Consider the following 20,410-nt stretch of genomic DNA (forward strand, 5'->3'; position numbering starts at 1 on the left):
GGGACTGTCAGACCATCGGCTTGTTTGCACTGATATTGATTTTAACCCGCCGAAAGTACCATATAGGACAATTGTATCGAGGGAATGGCGTAAATTTAGCTTTAGTGATTTTCTGGAAGAGTTACAGACCTCTCTATTATGTACACCCAATGTTTGGGAAACAAAAACCCCTACCGAACTTGTCAAGATATATAATAAAACACTTTCATGTCTGTTAAATAAATATGCTCCAACAACATCAAAAACACGAAAAGTTGAAAAGTCTGGCGGCTGGTTTGACGATTAATGTCGAAACCAGAAGAGACTTATGCGGAAATTAGAGAGGTCCTACAGAAAAAAAAACTCTTCTCTGACTACAAGAGACGAATGGATCCTTGCTCGAAAATAGTATATGAGTAAAATAAATTCCAAAAGATTAGAGTATTGGAAAGAAATGATTAACACTGGAACTCAATAAAGACTGTAATTTCCGAAGTCACTGTTCCAACAAAAATAGATATTGCCCCGGAAGCCTTCTCAATTTTTTTTCGGGAAAACATTGAATCTCACGCTCCTCCGCCAATATTCACTGTAAATTCTAAAGGAATTTTGTCTTCCTTCAAACCCACAACGCTGGAAGAAGTAATAAAAAATATTTCTTGCTCACCTAATAATATCTTGATCTTATACCGACATGGTTACTAAAACAATGTTCTATTGTTTTAGCTCCATTCCTAGTTCACGTTTTTAATAAATCACTGAGCACGGGCAACTTTCATGAACCACTCAATTCAGCTGTAGTTACACCAATATTGAAAAATTCACACCTAGACGCCGAATACTTAGGTAATTATCGACCCGTTTCAAACTTACCATTCATTTCAAAAATCCTGGAGAAAATTGCTACTGCACAAATAACCAGTCATTCGAATTCAAATAAATTATTCGCAAATCATCAATCTGGATACAGAAAGTTCCACTCAACTGAAACCGGAATACTTTGTATGCTATCAGAAATAACTCTTGCCGTAGAGTCAGGTAAGTTATCATAGGTATAATTAAATCTTACTTATTTTACTTCATTGTTTCCAACTAATTAGGAAAGTACTTAACGAAAAGATGCCTTGGGATTTTGTTTTGTTTTTTGGTCAACAGATGGTGAAAAAGGGTGAGGATATAATGAATTGAACTTACGGACAATTTTTAGATACTATTACAGTCTTGTTCCTGTCGCAGTCCTTGATGAGCTCGTCCGACCCGTCGGCACAGTCCAGCACGCCATTGCACTTGGCGCCTGCTTCTACGCACGCTCCATACGTGCACTGATAGAAGTGGGAAGGACACCTAAACATTAAATATTACAACATTTAAGTTTCATAAATCATTTGACTGTCTCCGTGGTCGAGGGGTAAGGCTCTCTACCAGTTCGACCGAGGTCGCGTGTTCAAATCCCGGCGTGCGCAAGTAAATTGTATTTGATTAATTTGTGTTATTTCACATTTTGCTCATTAAAAATAATATGTAGTATTAATTTTTAATTATGGTAAAGTGAAAAAAAAACAATAATTGTTGAATGAAATACTACAGGATTTTCCAATAAGAGGTGTTATTTTGATATTCAATCGTAAAAGATCAATGGTTTCGTTGCTTGTGTGGCACATAGCGCCGTCTTATTGAAAGTAAACGTTGTCCAGATCAATATCATCCAATTTCGGCCATAAAAAATCATTAATCAACTCTCGATAGCGCAATCCATTCACCGTAACTGTTGCTCCAACCTCATTTTCGAAAAAGTAAGGTCCAATGACTCCGCCAGACCATAAACCCCACCAAAAAGTCACACGTTGAGGATAGAGAGGCTTTTCAACAATAACTCTTGGGTTTTCCGAGCCCCAGATGCGACAATTTTGCTTGTTGACGAAGCCACCGAGGTGGAAATGGGCCTCATCACTCAAAATGATTTGCATTTGATTCACTCAAGTGAATTTTAATAATTTCAATTCGTTGTTGAAGCGTGTATCGTTCCATTTTTATTAATGACGTAGTTTCTACTTGTCAAATGTCAAAAAATGACAGCTTCAAATGTGACATCTACCGAAATAGCGCGCTATTCAAAATAACACCTCTCATTGAAAAACCCTGTAGTATATATTGAATTATTTGGCGGTTAAAAATAAGCCGACGTAGCACAGTGATTCTGTGCACCTGACCGGAAATAGGAAGGTGCGGGTTCAAATCCCGTCGGCGGCATATTTTTCTAGGAAAATTTTTTCAATTTATATTTGTGTTTCAGGCTAATAATATGTAGTATAGGAGAAAGCATAGGCGACGCTCTTCATGATTCATCGGCTCTTTTTGCTTGGCGGCCAAAACTCTGTGCGGTATATTGGCTTTTATTCTCGCCAAATTTGGAATAGATCTACCTGAATGACGATAAATTTTTAATTATAATATATTTCTTTGTAGATTTATTTATTTATTTCTTTTATTTATAATAATTGAATAATTGTTTAATTATCAAAAATATAAACACTTGTTTACTTGCATTTTCACTTCGTTAAATAATTGTTAATTTCGCAGTTGGGTCACTTAGAAAAATGTACTTACTTCCTTTTGTTGCAAAGAGCCTGAGTTTCATCTGATCGATCAGGGCAGTCAGCAGGCCCGTCACAGACCAAGTCGTATTCTATACAGGAATTGTCTAGACATTTCCACTCATCAGATCTGCAAAATAAATCAAACATCATTAAAATATCAAAATAAATTAATCCGATAAATAAGCTTACAAAGTCACAACTATGATTTATTGTTGAAAAGCAGTCAAATTGTTAAAAAATGACTGCTAAACAAAATGTTATTTTTTGCAATATAATCCTGTTATTTTTATGTTTGGAAAGACAAATAATCATATGTCGTTGGAAATACTGACGATAGAAGAGTTGAACAAAAAAACTCATTAAAATTAATTTGCTTTGCTTTGTTTTGGTCTCTGCAAGATACAGAAGACCCGAGTGGGTCAAGTTACTCAACTAAGTTGCTAAACAAAATGTTATTTTCTGCAATATAATCCTGTTATTTTTATGTTTGGAAAGACAAATAATCATTTTCGATGTGTATTACAAGTGCATGTATTAATTCTATTACAATATCTCAATATGTAACAATTTACATTTCTATAAATGCATGGCATTAATCGTAATATGTTGATAATATTGATACATCCAAATCGTATTGTAATTCAGTACAATCTTGAACGAGTTACCAGTGTATATCGATTCTGCCACACAGTGGCCAATTTTGATGATTTGGCGCGACATCGCTCTCGGCGTTCGACCATTTGGCATCATTGATGTTTTTTTAAGTATTAATAAGAAATATCACTTATTTTTTGTTAATTCTTATTAGTCGAAATGTTGATAATGATTTTATAAAAAGGAGCGTGTAACTTGGGCGCTAAGTTTGTATTTTATAGATTATAATATCAGCCCGAATATCAGTGTACCCCTGTTCTGCGACTAATTACATAATAATTGAGTTTCAGATGTTAATTTAAATTGACAGTGAATAATTGTGAATAACTTAAATTTTATTCTAACGGTACGCAGAACTAAATATTACATACAGTTGATCTTTCTTTCACATATCGGAGTCAAATATTGGATTCTGAAAAAAAAATGACGAAAATTAAGTACAATCATTTCTTAAAAATGAAATTACTGGAGTGGCTGGCTAAAGTTAGTGGTGATTTTTTTTATGTACAAAAAAGACACAGCATAATAATAACCTTTTAAACACAATAATATCCTTTTAAAATTAGCGTGAAGACTTGTGAAGATTTTTATTCCTACTCCATTAAAGGCAAAAAATTGGAAAAAAAGGTAAACTTTGAACCAAGACAAGAGTTATAATTAATTTATGAAAAACAAAAAATTTTTTTCAGTTATTTAAATAAAGCAAGTATCTTAAAGAATATCTTAAGTGATTTTTAAAAATACTTTTTTTGTACAAAAAGTTCACAAACAACCTGATTTCGCACGCCTTCAAACTCGACTAGATACAGCAACATAGTTGCGCGCCCGAACATCTCAGTTCTGTGCATAATTACCGAGTAAGTAAGCTTCGGATGTTATTTTAAATTGTTTTTTTAATGTCAGTGATTAATTGCCGATCTGGGGTCAACGTCGCGCCAGCGCTCAAATTTAAGCCACCGTGCATCGGTCTGAATATTAAGCATCGTTACCATGCTCTGGAAATCGGTTTAAAATCGTATGAAAAATAAACCTTTCGCACATAAATTCAACTTCATATATTATGTCGCCATCATCCCTTCAGTTTATACAGGGCCAGCTCTATGCGAGCGCAATTGGAACAGTCTGCTTCGGGCGCTGAGTTACCTAACACCCTAACGCCTTTGAGATTATTTTGCATATAAACTGCGCTTCACAAAAATACAAATCATTCGTCTGCTATTTCCGATAGGGGGGCCAAAATTTCACTCACGCCAGGCGTCGATTGGTTCAGGGTCGGCCCTGAGTTTATACATATATATTAGGGTAATAGAATATACTAAACGTTGCCAATCTCCAACTTAACCTACTATAAATATAAATATAATACAAATACCCTAAACACCTCGAAAACCAAATTTCTAACATTCAGTAAAACAAATATTGGGCAACCAAAAACCGTCCCGCTTTTACACCTGCATCCATGTACTACATCACAAACCAAAAACTGCGACTGCGAAAAAATTAAACATTCGGATAGTATTAAGTATCTTAGTTTAACAGTGGATTGCAAACTAAAATGGGAACTTCACATAACTTCACTTGCAATGAGAATCCGGAAACAAATATACATTTTTAAAACGATTAGAAACATTATGTCACTTAAACTACTAAAAAATGTCTACTTTTCCCTTTGTCAAAGCATTTTAATTTATGGTATATCGGCATGGGGTGGTACCGCAGACACATACATCAAGCTACTTAATACAGCTCATAAAGCACTTATTAGAACTATGTGCAAAAAACCATATCTTTATCCCCCTGAAAATCTTTTAGTTAAAAATAAAATACTTGATATCAGGAAGCTATTCATAAAAAAAATTATCCATACAAATTGCATAAAATCGTCACCTTCACACATATCTCACTCCCAGAACACTAGAGCTAAATCTAACAATCATTTACAAGTGCCAAAAATTAAATCCACTCTTGCTAAAAAAACATGAATCTTACCTCGCACCTTCCATATTCAATATTTTCTTAAAAGAAACACAACATACAACTCAAATCAACAGAAAATGTACATATAAATACTTTAATACGTGGCTAATGAACAAAAAAAGAAATTGCATTAACAAGTTACTTGCAAACCTTCCATGCTAATTTTTATATGACATATTAAAAAAAAAAAAAAAAAAATGTTCAATTACTGTTACATATGTATGTTATAATTTATATTTAGATTTTTTATCTAGGTAATCTTTTATTTCTTAATTACGTTTCTTTTCCTGTATTTTGTATTTTTATTTATTTTCTTTGTATTTTTATTCACTTTTATTATTATTGATATATGTAATGGTAGATACTGCTACCCGGCTCAGAACAGATATTGTCTAGTGAGTCGGGTAGCGCACTTAATTTGTAAACAAATATTGATGTCAATAAACGCCCGGGTTACCGGCAAATTTAAAAAAAAAAATTTAAGGTCAGTAACTTCGATTTACACCTTAGAAACGCAAATGTTAATTACCTGCATTTTTTACTCCTGCCTCCTGTCTGGCGCCCTTGTCTAGTCAGCGTGGGAGATTCTGGTTTCAAGTAGAAATCTCTGTTGATCAAATCCACTAACCTGAAAATGAAAATATTGTAACAATAATTAAACACTAATTAAACTTGTAACACTTATTAATATTGTAACACTAATTTATATTGTAACACTTATTTATATTGTAACACTAATTTATATTGTAACCCTAATTTATATGGTAACACTAATCAAACATTCATTAATACTGTAACACTAATTAAAATTGTAACACTTATTAATATTGTAACACTAATTAATATTGTAAGACTAATTAAACACTAATTTGATGAAATATTGAAATGAAAATGAAAATTTTCTAACACTAATTAAACCGTAATTAAAATTGTAACACTTATTAATATTGCTACACTAAATATTGTAACACTAATTAAACACTAATTTTATGAAATATTCAAATTAAAATGAAAATATTGTATCACTAATTAATACTGTAACACTAATTAATATTGTAACACTAATTTGATGAAATACTCAAATGAAAATGAAAATATTGTACCACTAATTAATATTGTAACACTAATTAAACTCGTATTGGGATATATTTTGCGTACACATTATTTACATTACTCTTCTCTCTCGTGAGGATCATTATCCCCTCTCCAATTGCCCTAACGAACCACATCATTTCACTTATAATGCTACGTATACACATTCGAACTTCAGAGCTGAACCTCGACTTGGGAAACATAGGAAACTAGGAACGAAGCAACCGCAAATGACGCAAAACGCCGCTTGCAGTTGCTTCGTTCCATTCCCATAATATATGGTTCGGCGCGCATTTTGGTTAGCAAATGTATACGTACCATTAGGGAGCTGTGCTCCATACCAATAGTTCTGTAGTAAAACTCATCTCCAAAAAAGTATATTTAAAATTTTAAATTTTTTAATAAATCAAAACCAAAATTTACTCTGAAATCGTAAGATTTGTAAGTAGGTACTTAAATAGTACCCAAAATGTATAAACCATATATATTTTTCGGTAATTATTCAGTTACGACTACCGTTTGAGAAAATATTCCGTACGAGACACCATTTTGACACACCGAGTTCTTGCATACTTCGCGTTTGTTTGTGTAGTGGCAGTGTAGGAAACATGAAAGGCATAATCGGCATAATAGACAATTTTTCGAGATCGCTAGACACGCACTCGTTAATTGTTAGGCGATCAACTTTGATACCAAACATCAGATGAATTTAGTTTCTTAACATTTAAAGGTTTACTACGATTTTTTAAAAATAAAACGTTTTCATTTTAGGTAAGGTTGGGTTATTATAGGTTATTACAGGTTAGATTAGCTTATGTTGGATTATTATATGTTAGATTAGGATAGGTTAGGTTGGATTATTATATGTTAGATTAGGTTAGGTTAGGTTGGATTATTATATGTTAGATTAGGATAGATTAGGTTAGGTTAGGTTGGATTATTATAGGTTAGATTAGGATAGATTAGGTTAGGTTAGGTTGGATTATTATATGTTAGATTAGGATAGGTTAGGTTAAGTTAGGTTGGATTATTATATGTTAGATTAGGATAGGTTAGGTTAGGTTAGGTTGGATTATTATATGTTAGATTAGGATAGGTTAGGTTAGGTTAGGTTGGATTATTATATGTTAGATTAGGATAGGTTAGGTTAGGTTAGGTTGGGTTATTATACGATAGTTAACGTTGGATTATTATAGGAAAGGTTAGGTTAGGTTAGGTTGGATTAGGTAGAATTAAATCACAAACCAGTCTATTCAAACCTAGCGTAGCCCACAAACTACTTGAAAACTGGGATATAACTCTAAAGGGGACGCGAGCAGGCGTTATTAAAGGTTCCCCAACATTTATAGTAACTTTTAGTAATAATATAACTAAATTCAGGTATTAATTCAAAGTAAACATTCCATATTTACCGTGAAGCGGAATTCGTAACCTTTACCAAAAAACCTTCCCTTAATCCGTTAATTTTAATAAATAACGGGTTTTTTATTTAAAATATTTTTTATGTATAAATAAACATATCATTTAAAAACACATCATTTAAAAAAAAAAATTTCATTGTCTATGATATAAAAAACCATATTTTTTAATTATTATGTTGGCAGTGCCCAACACTATGTAAAAACAAACGCGAAGTATGCGAGAACTCGGTGTGTTAAAATGGTGTGTCGTACGGAAAATTTTCTCGTAAATTATTATTTACGTAAATAATATTAATATTTTTCAAAATCATAAATGCAAAAAGTTGTTGTTTATTGTCATTAAGATGAATCAAATGATTGTTTATTTTTAAATGCGTGTTTTAAAAACGGTAGTCGTAACTGAACCTATTTTTCAAATAAAGAATTGTACAATTTGTCCAAAAAAACGTCACTATCTCAATCATAATTCTTTTTTCAAACTTTCTTCTGACAGATAGGTACCACAATCTGATAGTATTATTACGCTAGCGTCTGGACATTCTATGCCCTTTGATTGGTCGAATTCAAATCGCATGTTTCGGGTAAATCCAGAATAGGGGTCTGCAGGCAAAATTCGACCACTCTGCCCCTCTGGCGGTATAAGAACGAACCAAATCACTAGCGTGAATATTTAAATATGCAGCTAACAATACGCAAAATTACTTGACCATTAACAAGCGCTTAATAAGAAGATTTCTTCTGGAAGCTTTGATGGCATTATTTATTTTATTAAAACATAAATAACTTTGTTTTCATTACTTAATTACATATAACCTCTACATGTTACACGAACGAAGTTCACCTCATCAGGAGTAAGTATACATTGAAGTCAAAAATTAAATATAGATTACAATTGGAAAGAAGAAGTGGAAGTAGGGGGGAGATTATATTATCAGAATTAGGAATTACTATTAATTAGGTGGGACATGTTTAAAATTGATGTTTTTCCGTGAAAATAATAATTTCGTGGGTGGGGGGTTGCTAGAGAATTTCAAGAAAATATAAAATTTGTCCCCAGAAAAATAAATTTCATGGGGGGGGGGGGGGTGGCTAGAGAATTTCGGGACATGTTTAAAATTGATGTTTTTGAAGTAGCTTAATTGGCGACCAGTCGCCTTTTAGATTTTTTCGGCGCCGATTCTCGCTCTGAGTAGCCTAAATGGCGATATATCGCCCTTGTTGGCAACACTGGTTCTGACGTTTATATATTCCAAATGAAGAAAAACGAACGTTTGGGCTAGTCTCACGGAATTCCGAATACGGAAAACGAATTCGGAAATCGAATACGGAAAACGTATGTATGCGGCCAGCCTTAAGACCTGAATTTTTATCAAGTGTGATCATTATTCAAAAGATGATCAAACTCAGATTCACTATTTCCATTTAGAGCTCCGAGATGTTCTTTAGTTCTGACTTCAAAGTTTCTATTGGTTCTACCTTTGTAAAAGAAATTACAATCATCCCAATTGAGTTTATAAACTCTCAATTTTTTTGTTTGATTATCGCTATCTTTATTATTAAGAATATGTTTCTTCATTTTGTTAGTAGTGTAAAACACCGGTTGAATAGTACCAGGAATGTTTTTATTTGTAATTTTGGAAATATCGTTATCCACAAATAGAATTCTACGGCACTGTTTATTTTTTTTCATTGTTTATCTTTTGAAATAGGGTAAATTTACCATATGAAGAGATCATGTTTAATTTTTTTATTTAGTATTTTAACTATCAATTTATTAAAATAACCGTTATTAAATGCTATTTGTTTTATGAATATATTGTTTTATGTTTATATGCTATTTGTGTTTTCATGTCTTAAAAATACTTCACACAGGATATAAAGCATCGCAAATAAATAATTTAAATTTTTAGAAATTAGAAAACATGTTAATATAAAAGCAGATATAATTAACAAAAAATATTTTTTAATAAACTCTCTTTTAAATATTTTCCCACTCAACTGGTCTTTCCGGTCTAACGATATTGTAATTCCTAATTCTGATAAACCCCGCCCACTCTAACCCCTCCCCCTCCTTCCATTTCTTCTTTCAAATTGTAATCAATATTTAATTTTGACTTCAGAGTATACTTACTCCTGATGAGGTGAACTTCGTTTATGAAACATGTAGTGGTTGTATATAATAAAATGATGTAAAATTATTTGTGTTTGAAATAAAGTTTAATAAGATTATATTATTTTATCTATTTCCGTTGTATATCAATGCATATGTACGCAATAAAATGTAAGCATTATATTTATTGCACAATTTGTATAGCGCCGCTTTTGTGAGATATTACCGCAGGGGCGCTATATTGTAATAATCTATTTACAATATATACTCACCCTCTCTCTGTGAATGACCTAATATGTACCTATTAAATATAACTGTTGTCAGTATCACTTAAACTGGGTGAAGCCCAACTAAGTGCCACTCGCAGAGCCTAACAGCAGTATTGATTATTCCGATATGACAGCTCGCAAAAGCATCAATGCTTGTGCGAACTCTGGCGGCGTAAAATGACGGTGTCCATCACTGCTACAAATTTACAGAAAGACGAAATGCGTATTTGGTCGAATTCCGCTGAATGCAAAGGCTCTTTACCATAGACATATGAATATTAGTAGACCTGCCCTAAGTAATTAAAAGCGTACTATCCCCACTCCCCATACCGGTTCCATTGGAGCCGGCTGTGCTCGCGTATGGCCTCAAGTGAAATTTGAAAACGTGACGTCATCATTCTTGTGCGAACTATGGTCGAGGCATCATCGGTTCATTTTACGAAATAACACGGCAAAATGTTGACTTGTACTATGAAAACTTGTAAAAATAGATGTGAAAAAGAGAATAAACCCAATTGTCGTATTACATTCCATATATAAGCATTATTTTACTTTATTTTAAGCATATTCACATCGTATAATATGAATCAGTTGTTACTATCACATCGAGAAACGTCTGGACTCGAAACACAAAGCTGGTTGGTTGCTGGGAAGTAAATTATGAACATTTATAAAAGTGTCTTAACTAAATACTTAAACGAAATATTCGACTCTGAAAATAGAACCGAATTTTTTTTGCCGAATTTGGACTTCGCAAATTTGTTCATAACGTGGCGAGTAATTTGCGCTCCCATGTAAAAATGTCTATTCATTCAAAAGCAGATTTTATTTTTAAGAAGTTAATGGTGATATTATAATGCGAGATGCCTATTTACTGTCAGATTGATTTATTGACGAATCACAGTCAGCTTCACTCCCTTCGTTCTTCAACAGTTGATTTTACCCCTCGCCATTATCTTCTCGTCTATTAATTCCTATGTCTGTGCTCTTTACCAAACTAAAATATCTAATAAAGACACTTATTTAAATATAAAAATGCGCAAAAAATAATTTTATAGCGTTAGTTTGGGTTAATTTAATAATTTTGTGTATTTCCTTACATTTAAACTTAGCTTTGATGGAGAATTTTTTTTAATGGAACTTAAATGCATCTTTTACTATCTCTACTAACATAAATAGTTATTGCTTGAAATAATTAAGTTGAAACCATGTGCTTATTTTTTTTTCTAAGCGCGCAGCTAAATTTGACAAGTTTATCATTTTTTTTAATGTATTACATAAAATATTGACAGATTTTCATTTAAATCAAAATTACACGGAACGCAGTTCTTTGGTGTATTGTTGTCTCTAGAGAAGTTTTAGTTTGTTTGCAAAGCAATATATGTATTTAAATAAACTATTCACCGTATTCAACCCTAAAAAAAATTGGAATGATTATTCGGATAAAATGGAGAAAAGTTTAAAAAAAGTTGATTAGTCCATAAACCTAACCTATTTACATAGTTTAGTGCAAATGACAATATCCTGAAATCACTATATGAAAACTAAAAAGCCATAATGAAACTATTCTGAAAGTCCCGGTAAGAACTAGCACTGACAAAGTCTTCAACAATCTTAGCAATAACAAAAAATAATATTTTTTTACATTCATAAATACAAAACACAAAAAATTACAAGTAACACACGTACAATAGTAGTTTGGTCTCCCTTTTACAAAATTCATATTATTAACATTGCGATAACTGTTCTCACAGAACTCGCTACCATCGATAAAATAACCCTAATCTGGGTACCAGGACATAAAGGTATTGAGGGCAACGAGCGGGCTGACGAACTAGCAAGGAAAGGGGCGAAAGCACCACTTGTAGGATCCGAGCCGGCCGTAGGAGTAGCAGCTTGCCACACAAAATTACATATTGATAGGTGGGTCAAATCCCAGCACCGCAAACAATGGGAGAGGGCACCTGGAATGAGACAATCCAAAGTACTCATAAAAGGACCAAACCCTAGACGAACCAAGAAACTACTCGATATGGACAGAAACTCACTGAGGGAACTGGTAGGACTACTAACGGGACACTGCCATCTCAAGAGACATATGCAGATATTGGGAGTGGAAAACACCAATAGATGTAGGAAATGTGAAGAGGATGAAGTGACTCCAATTCGCCTATGGTGCCAATGTCCTGCCCTGGTGGGAACTAGGCTCAGATACCTGGGGAGACATACAGTAGAACCAGAAGACATAGCCACATACCCAATGACAACCCTGGTGAACTTTATTAAAGGGACTGGGTTGTTGTGAAAGGATTGAGGTAAAATGGGAGATAGCACAATGGGCCTATGGCCTAAGAGCTCACGGGAACTACGTGTAAACTGTCTTCGCCCTTAAAAAAAACATATAAATACCACGCTTAGATAAATAAATTATACTTGACTATTAAACACTCTAAAATTCATAAATTAGAAGACGGATGCAAAATAAATGATTTGACTTTTTTTATTGAAAATACTAACCTCTAAATTAGACTGTAGTGGTACGCCACTACTTGAGTCTGACAGTGTCAAGTACTACTTACTAGTACACAGTGCCAAGCGCTAAGGTACCTACGCCGTCATAGAACATACTGTAAATTTCAACCGTTGCTCAGCGTTACGGGTGGCAATATTTCTAGCCATAGCAATTGGAATGTTCGGAAACGTTCTTAGGTGCAACATGAATCGTATTGGCACCTTGCACTAGTCAGTCTACTACGCGCTACGTTTTATTAACGTAAATCAAAATAACTTCTCCTTTCGCACCGCGATTACTTAAATAACCTTCGCTGTAATAAATCTATTAGAAAATATTACATGGTTTACTTTCAACACCGAACACATCTTAAACCTTCGCAACAAGACTGTTCCGAGATCCTGCAACGACACATTACTCTTTTCCACCTTCACCACCATTGCTGATTCTCCGATACAGAGGTTTTACATTGAGGTAAATCAATACAACAAGCAACTACAACATACATCATTTGGACAAAATAGCTTCCTATACTATGGTGGGTACTAAACTCTTCAACAAAATCCCACTCCCATTCAAAACTCACAACAATATTCTAACATTTAAATCTCAAATAAAAAGCTGGATACAAAACATAGGGGGATCAGAAAAAGAAAATATACAGACTGAAACTGAAACCACTTAACTGTACAAAAAAACACCTTGTAGTATATTTATAATTATTTAAAAAAAAACACTATTCAATATATTAATAATTACTTTATATTATCCATACTACTAAATTTTAATCATATGTAAATGAAATCCTCAGCACTGGAGATCCCAGTGAGGATATCACTACCTCTATTTGTTTCAAAAGGGAATATAATAAAACACTTCTTATTATCATTTAAAAAATAAACAAATAAAATTGTGAAAATTCAAAATCAATGTAATTTATCTGACCGAGCGCGAAGAAATAATAATTATAAAGGTGTTTTTATTCGAACGTTTTGTAAACCGCAGAAAATAAGAGATATATCATTACTATTTTATATGGGCGCTAATGAAAAAAAGGTTTGCTAAGTTTTCATGAATAAAGTTTCACGGTATGTATATTATTATCTCATCTCATTTGTTCCTTACCTCCCTCCGTCTCTCAGACGTCCAGGCGGGTGACCGTTGAACGCTGCAACCACTGTAAGAAAACAAAACTAAACTGTTGTGACTGAGTTGACAAATGCGTCTGGTGTCCTCCCAGGAGTCATGGGTTCAATCCTGTTCAATTATGTAATGATAATAAAGAGATTGTTGATATTTTGTAAGACGGCTCGTGTGTGGAACGAGCTACCGGCATCTGTTTTTCCTCCTTCATATAATCCGAGACCCGCATTAGTAAATCCCTTCCTACAGCCCCTACCTTAACCCGCCTCACAACGCTGTTCAAAATGAAGTCGAACTTTTGAAGTCGAATTAACAGAAATAAATAAGACAATTCGTTTTATTTTGATTACCATGAAAAAATATAGTATTTTTCAAGTAAAAAAACAACATTTCCTCAGTAAAAATCCTAACAAATAAAATCTTGAAAACAATAATAGTCTTTCGTTTGTAAAAATGAAATAGGTTAACACACATCTTAAAAAATGCAATGTTGCCAAGTTTAACAGCAAGGCTTGTCTTAGACTAATTATTGGAAGGAGGATAAAAATGCAGGAGGACACCCCTTAGTTAATTAGCTTAGTTTATTAGCTTAGTACTTACCCAAATTGAAGAAAATAGGTATTATAAATAAAAAGACGAACAACATGTTGACATACGCAATATTAAAGTATTACTGGGTCGTTTTCTTTTGTAATATTGTATTCTGTTGCTCTTTGACTACTTTTCCTTGACTTGATTATAGAATTTATAATGTGAAAAACCTGTCTTACACGGGCTGGCAATTAATAAATATTTCTTAATATCTGCTGGCGGCTTTTCTATTATTTTTTTCCACCAGCCAACATTCTTTTTCAATATTTTCCTAATTTTCTTATTGGTTTCCTTTCTTTCAAAATTATTTTTCGATCTTTCTCATTATATTCAATTTTCTTACGTTCCATTCCATTCCGTTATTTTCCATTCTCTCCATTATGTAAAAGCTTGTTATGTAAAAAACTTGTTATGTAAAAGCCCACCAGGGCGTTGAAATTAATAAATAAAAATAAAAATTATTTTCAATTCACTTACGTTCCATTTTACTCCGTTATTTTCCAATACATTCCATTTTTTTATATTTAATATACACGGTGTCCGGAAACTCGTAGTACAAGCGGGAAACTGGAGAATCTACACCACATGGGGAACCCAAAAAAACATAAAGTTTTTTGATTTGAGCATTTTCAAAAAAAAAAAAAAAAAACCAAAAAAAAATATTTTTCGGCTATTTTAGGGTTAAAGTTTTTTCTGGTGTTTAGGGTTGAATAACAGATGTTTTAACCCTGCAGAGCAGAAATATTTTATGATTACACCGGGTTAAATGAAGGGTGATTTCAAAATAATGCTTCAAATCCGAGTTTCTTCATTTGTTTTACTTTCAAATAGTTTTAATTAGTTGGGTACTTTGATCTTCAGTAATAATTTACAAGAATTTGATTAAAAAAAAAAAAAAATCAACTTCAAACTCGATTTACTCGATAACGAAAGCTCAAATAAAAAAAAAATATACTACAAAATCGACTCCAAATGTGATGTAGATTCACCAGTTTCCCGCTTGTACTACGAGTTTCCGGACACCCTGTATATGAGTGGGTACAGGATGTTATATGAGTACATAAAAAATATATTTAAATTACAAAATATGTTTATGTTCGCAATCTCACCAATGAAGAAAGTGATTATTGTGCTTGATGAGAGAGTTACACTAATTATAAGAAAAATAGAATACCATTATGCTAATAGGAATATAATAGAATAATAATAGGAACAAAATATAAAGAGACAAAATCTTAATACAGTGGAGATGAGTATATACTGATAATAAATATCAATAAAGGGAAAAACAGGCAATCATTTAGTTAAATATTTCTGAAAGTGTAACTTCAGTTTTACTTTAAGTATGTTAATATCCATTAATTTCTTTATTTCAATCGGAAGGTTGTTGAAATACTTTATTCCTAAATAGGTATAGTTATTTTGCATTTGTTTGGTATTACATTTTGGAATTTTGATATTGTATTGATATCTTTTAGATAGGTGGGTTTAATTTTTTTTGATTATATTATCTTTATAAATTTGGATAATTGCATTCTTTTTGAATATATCTTCTACTCGGGGCACCCCGAAATCTGTAAATAGCGTTTCTGTTGGATACGTGAAGGGATTATTATAGGGAAGAATTATTTTCAATTCTCTTACTTTCCCTTCATTCCGCTATTTTCAATTATTTAACATTTCATTTTACTCCGTTATTTTTCAGTAAATTCTATTATTTTAAATTTTCTTAATTCACTCCGTTATTTTCCATTCCATTCCATTCATTTCAATTTTCTTACGTTCCATTCCACTCCGTTATTTTCCATTCCAGTATTTTCAATTCTCTTACGTTCCATTCAACTCCCTTATTTTCCAATCCAGTATTTTCCATTCTCTTACATTTCGTTCCACTCTGTTATTTTCCATTCCATTCCAATATTTTCAATTTTATTACGTTCCATTCCAATCCGTTATTTTTCATTCCATTTCAAGCAATTCAATTATATTGGTAATATTATATGTACCACGCCAAAACGTAATAGAAACATTAATTCCCTCTAATAATCTTGTTTGTGAATCTTCTGAGTGAAGAGTTGAAGAAGTCAAAAACACCAGAGGAATACATGGCACGATTAAGTGAATCAGATACTTGAGATGGGCCACATCAAGAGTCTGAATGACAGAAGATTATGTTCGAATGTGAATGAAGCAAGGAATGTGTGCAAAGACAGAGTTGTTATCTTCTCTGCCTAGCCCTGTGAGGAAATGGTGTGTTGGTTCGTTGCTTAAGAATCTAGAAATACCAGAAAATGATGCAACCGACCAGGTAATAAACAATTTTATTATAATTACTATCAAATGTATAATACAAGTCATAGGATAAAGAGGAACACTAGAAATGCCTTCCGTATAGATTTGAATCGAAAGCAATCTCGCCGTTGATTTAGTACCTTTTGGTTCTATCATTTTCTACCATTTTAGGATTTTTTTAAGGCTTAAAAAAAAAGAAATTTGTTAAATTTTTTTATGTGGAAGTAAATGAAATTAAAGTTTATTGTTCCTTGTAATTGTAAAAATTATTTTTCAATTATATATTTTTCCGTCAGTTTTCATATTTTTTATTATTTTTATTTCTTGCTAGAATAATCCCAATGAGTTAAAAAACTTGCAGAAAAACTTTGAATTTAAAATACATTGGTGGGAGTTAATAGGTATAATTTTACATTGGTATTTTGATATCAAAATTATAAGTTTCACGTACAAAACACGTATAGAAAAATGAAAAGGGGAGGTTAAGTAGAACAAACAAGAAGAAACAAAAAAAGAAAGACAGGAATATACAAAATAAATACAAAGCCAAGGTAAGAATTTACAAGAAGTTACTTACCCACTAATACATTAGTAAAAATAGATTATGCTCACAGACATAGGAATTAATAGACGAGAAGATAATGGCGAGGGGTAAAATCAACTATTGAAGAACGAAGGGAGTGAAGCTGACTGTGATTCGTCAATAAATCAATCTGACAGTAAATAGGCATCTCGCATTATAATATCACCATTTACTTCTTAAAAGTAAAATCTGCTTTTGAATGAATAGACATTTTTACATGGGAGCGCAAATTACTCGCCACGTTATGAACAAATTTGCGAAGTCCAAATTCAGCAAAAAAATTCGGTTCTATTTTCAGAGTCGAATATTTCGTTTAAGTATTTAGTTAAGACACTTTTATAAATGTTCATAATTTACTTCCCAGCAACCAACCAGCTTTGTGTTTCGCGTCCAGACGTTTCTCGATGTGATAGTATATGTTTCTAAAACTGATTTATATTATACGATGTGAATATGCTTAAAATAAAGTAAAATAATGCTTATATATGGAATGTAATACGACAATTGGGTTTATTCTCTTATCACATCTATTTTTACAAGTTTTCATAGTACAAGTCAACATTTTGCCGTGTTATTTCGTAAAATGAACCGATGATGCCTCGACCATAGTTCACACAAGAATGATGACGTCACGTTTTCAAATTTCACTTGAGGCCATACGCGAGCCCAGCCGGCTCCAATGGAACCGGTATGGGGAGTGGGGATAATACGCTTTTAATCACTTAGGGCAGGTCTACTAATATTCATATGTCTATGATTATGCTCGATTACAAATACAGGGGATAGAAAGAGAGAGAGAGAGAGAGAGAGAGAGAGAGAGAGAAACAAAACAAAGTACAACATGACAAGAATTACGTATTTTCGTTTTTGTAAGTTTAAAAAAAATAATCTTTTAAAGCCTTACTTTGAATTTTTGGATTTTGCTGGTTGTTTTTATACAAATCTTGAAGAGAGTTATCTCTTTATGTGTAGGCAATAAAATTAAGAGATTTTGTGTAAATTTTGCGGATTGTGCGTAAAGTTGCTTAATGTTAGTATGGGTTGATTGTTGGGTAATTTGTAGGATAGTGTTCGTGATTTCATGTTTGGGAAGGACTGTGATTGGAAGGATACCGGAAATTGAATAGATGTCCTTGATATGTGTGTCCTATGGAAGACCAAGAACATTTCTGAGAATTCCCTCTATTAAATTACCCAAGTGAGCAAATAATGATCAGACTTTTGAATCATGAAGCACGCCTACATCGCATTTCTTGTGTTTCTTTTCTTTTTGTGATTAAAGTGTTAATCTTAAATAATTGCATCCATCTTGAATCCAATCCATTTACGACAACCTTGCATGCATACCACAAGGTTAACAGCGGTTTACATTATGTCAACCTGTTTTTCAAGTTGACTTTGGTAACAGAATATCTCAGGAAGTATTACCAATGTGGAACTGTGTGTTTTTTGTACTGTACTAAAGTCTCAACTGCTTCCAGCCGTCTGGAGTTCAATTCAAGCCGTCTCAATTGGGTCTGTTGTGAGGCTAAATATATTGGGGAGGAGAAGATTGAATATGGGGAAGGAGAAGGTGGGGATGTACGTGGATATTCAGATCTGATTACCAAACACGGCGAAAGCCATTTCTAGCAAAATTGTGATTTTTTTCACCAGGATTCTGAGAGAATCTTCCACTTTAGAACGTGTCGCTAACAGACTATCGGTAAATTATTTTAAACGAATTAATTGTGAAGCAAAACATTCATTAAAATTTGTTTGAACCCGTGACTTCTGAATTCGTGGAAGAGGATTGTAACCACTTGACTACCGAGGACGTGCTATTGCAAATCTACATAAATTGCTCCAGAGATGGTCAATATTATCTTTAATGTTTTTTTTCAATTTTTTATTTAACTTCCGATTTTATGTCCGGGTTAAATCTTCCCCATAGGAAAAACTAAACCCTTCCACACACTTTTCCAAAAATGATCATCTAGTCAATCAACATTATGCAAGTGCATTATATAAGCAAAATAAATACAAAACAATACAAGAACAACACGTCAACTCACCAGAGATCAAATGGGAAAATAATTCACCGACTCCAGATATTTTCATATCAGAGGGTTCGGCTCGGTAGAACTTCTAACAGGGCCTATAAATCCTACTGATCCCTCAACATAAATATTTAAAAAATCTTTCGTTATCCTACATGTATTTAAAATGACCGACTTTTGCATCTTTATATGTAAACTTTTTGATAGATCTAATACGCCTAAATTTTTAATGAGAGAGCTAGGTATAATAAGTATGTAGCCAAATATTTTTATAGTCTGAGAATGCCAAATTCTTTTTTATTTCATTTCCTAAATCTGTGTTTATTCTTATTTTTTCATTAAAAGATTTTTGAATATTACAGGAATTTGGAATAGCAACATCAATGATATAAGTTATTTTTTTTAATTTTGTCATGTAAAACTATATTGGGTCCATTGTGACTAATCGTTCGGTCTGTTAGTATAGTTTTATCATAATATATTTTATAAAATTCGTTTTCTAAAAATGAATTTTGTTCTTATTCATAATATGGTATTATATCACGGCAGTCAATCAAGTTATGTTTAATAACCAAACTTTGGTGAATTATTTTTAAAATTTGATTGTGCCTAGATGTAAACTCGGACGGTGCTTATATTAATATTATCATTATTTTTTTTCATTCCGTGCAAAATTCATTGGTTAAATTATTAGCTGAAAAAAAATTGTGCAAAGGTATAATATTTCATACTTCTATCAGAGTCTCAAAGTTCTTTCAGTGAGAGCAATTCTGTGGTACAAAATTATATTTCAGCACATAAATAACCCCTTATATATAAACAGGCTAGAACACAATCATAATACTCGTTTTAACTTTAATGAAGGACTTATTGTACCTAAGCATACAAATAAATATGGACAAAGAACGTTAAACTATATGAGTTGTTTTAATATGTTACCTGCTGAAATTAAAAACTGTTGGTGAATTACTGAAGACTTGGCTTACTGAAAGAATTCATTTGTATTAGCTTACAATGATATATTATTCCAAAGCCTTTTAAAATTGTTATTTATGTTGTTCATAATTTTTCTTTTGCTATATTTCTGTAAAATTCTTAATTTTTTGTTTTATACATATAATTATAAAAATGTAACTGTAAACTCACTAAAA

General features: G+C 32.4%; 1 protein-coding gene across 1 annotated transcript in view; it reads right to left on the minus strand.

The window, feature by feature from the left end:
* Window positions 1-14,401, minus strand: part of LOC149410140 (modular serine protease-like) — a 57,813-nt gene extending 43,412 nt beyond the window's left edge. The window contains exons 1-5 of the mRNA XM_089648487.1: window positions 14,355-14,401; window positions 13,737-13,788; window positions 5,737-5,835; window positions 2,587-2,703; window positions 1,174-1,323 (exon numbers count right to left, since the gene is read on the minus strand). Coding sequence (XP_089504613.1) covers window positions 1,174-1,323; window positions 2,587-2,703; window positions 5,737-5,835; window positions 13,737-13,788; window positions 14,355-14,400 — 464 coding nt within the window. The 5' untranslated portion in view covers window position 14,401. The remainder of the gene's footprint in view (window positions 1-1,173; window positions 1,324-2,586; window positions 2,704-5,736; window positions 5,836-13,736; window positions 13,789-14,354) is intronic.
* Window positions 14,402-20,410: the final 6,009 nt, after the last annotated feature.

The sequence above is a fragment of the Hesperophylax consimilis genome, chromosome 28, assembly GCF_061612785.1.
Source record: "Hesperophylax consimilis isolate HC1 chromosome 28, BYU_Hcon_1.0, whole genome shotgun sequence".
Classification (NCBI taxonomy): Eukaryota; Metazoa; Arthropoda; class Insecta; order Trichoptera; family Limnephilidae; genus Hesperophylax; species Hesperophylax consimilis.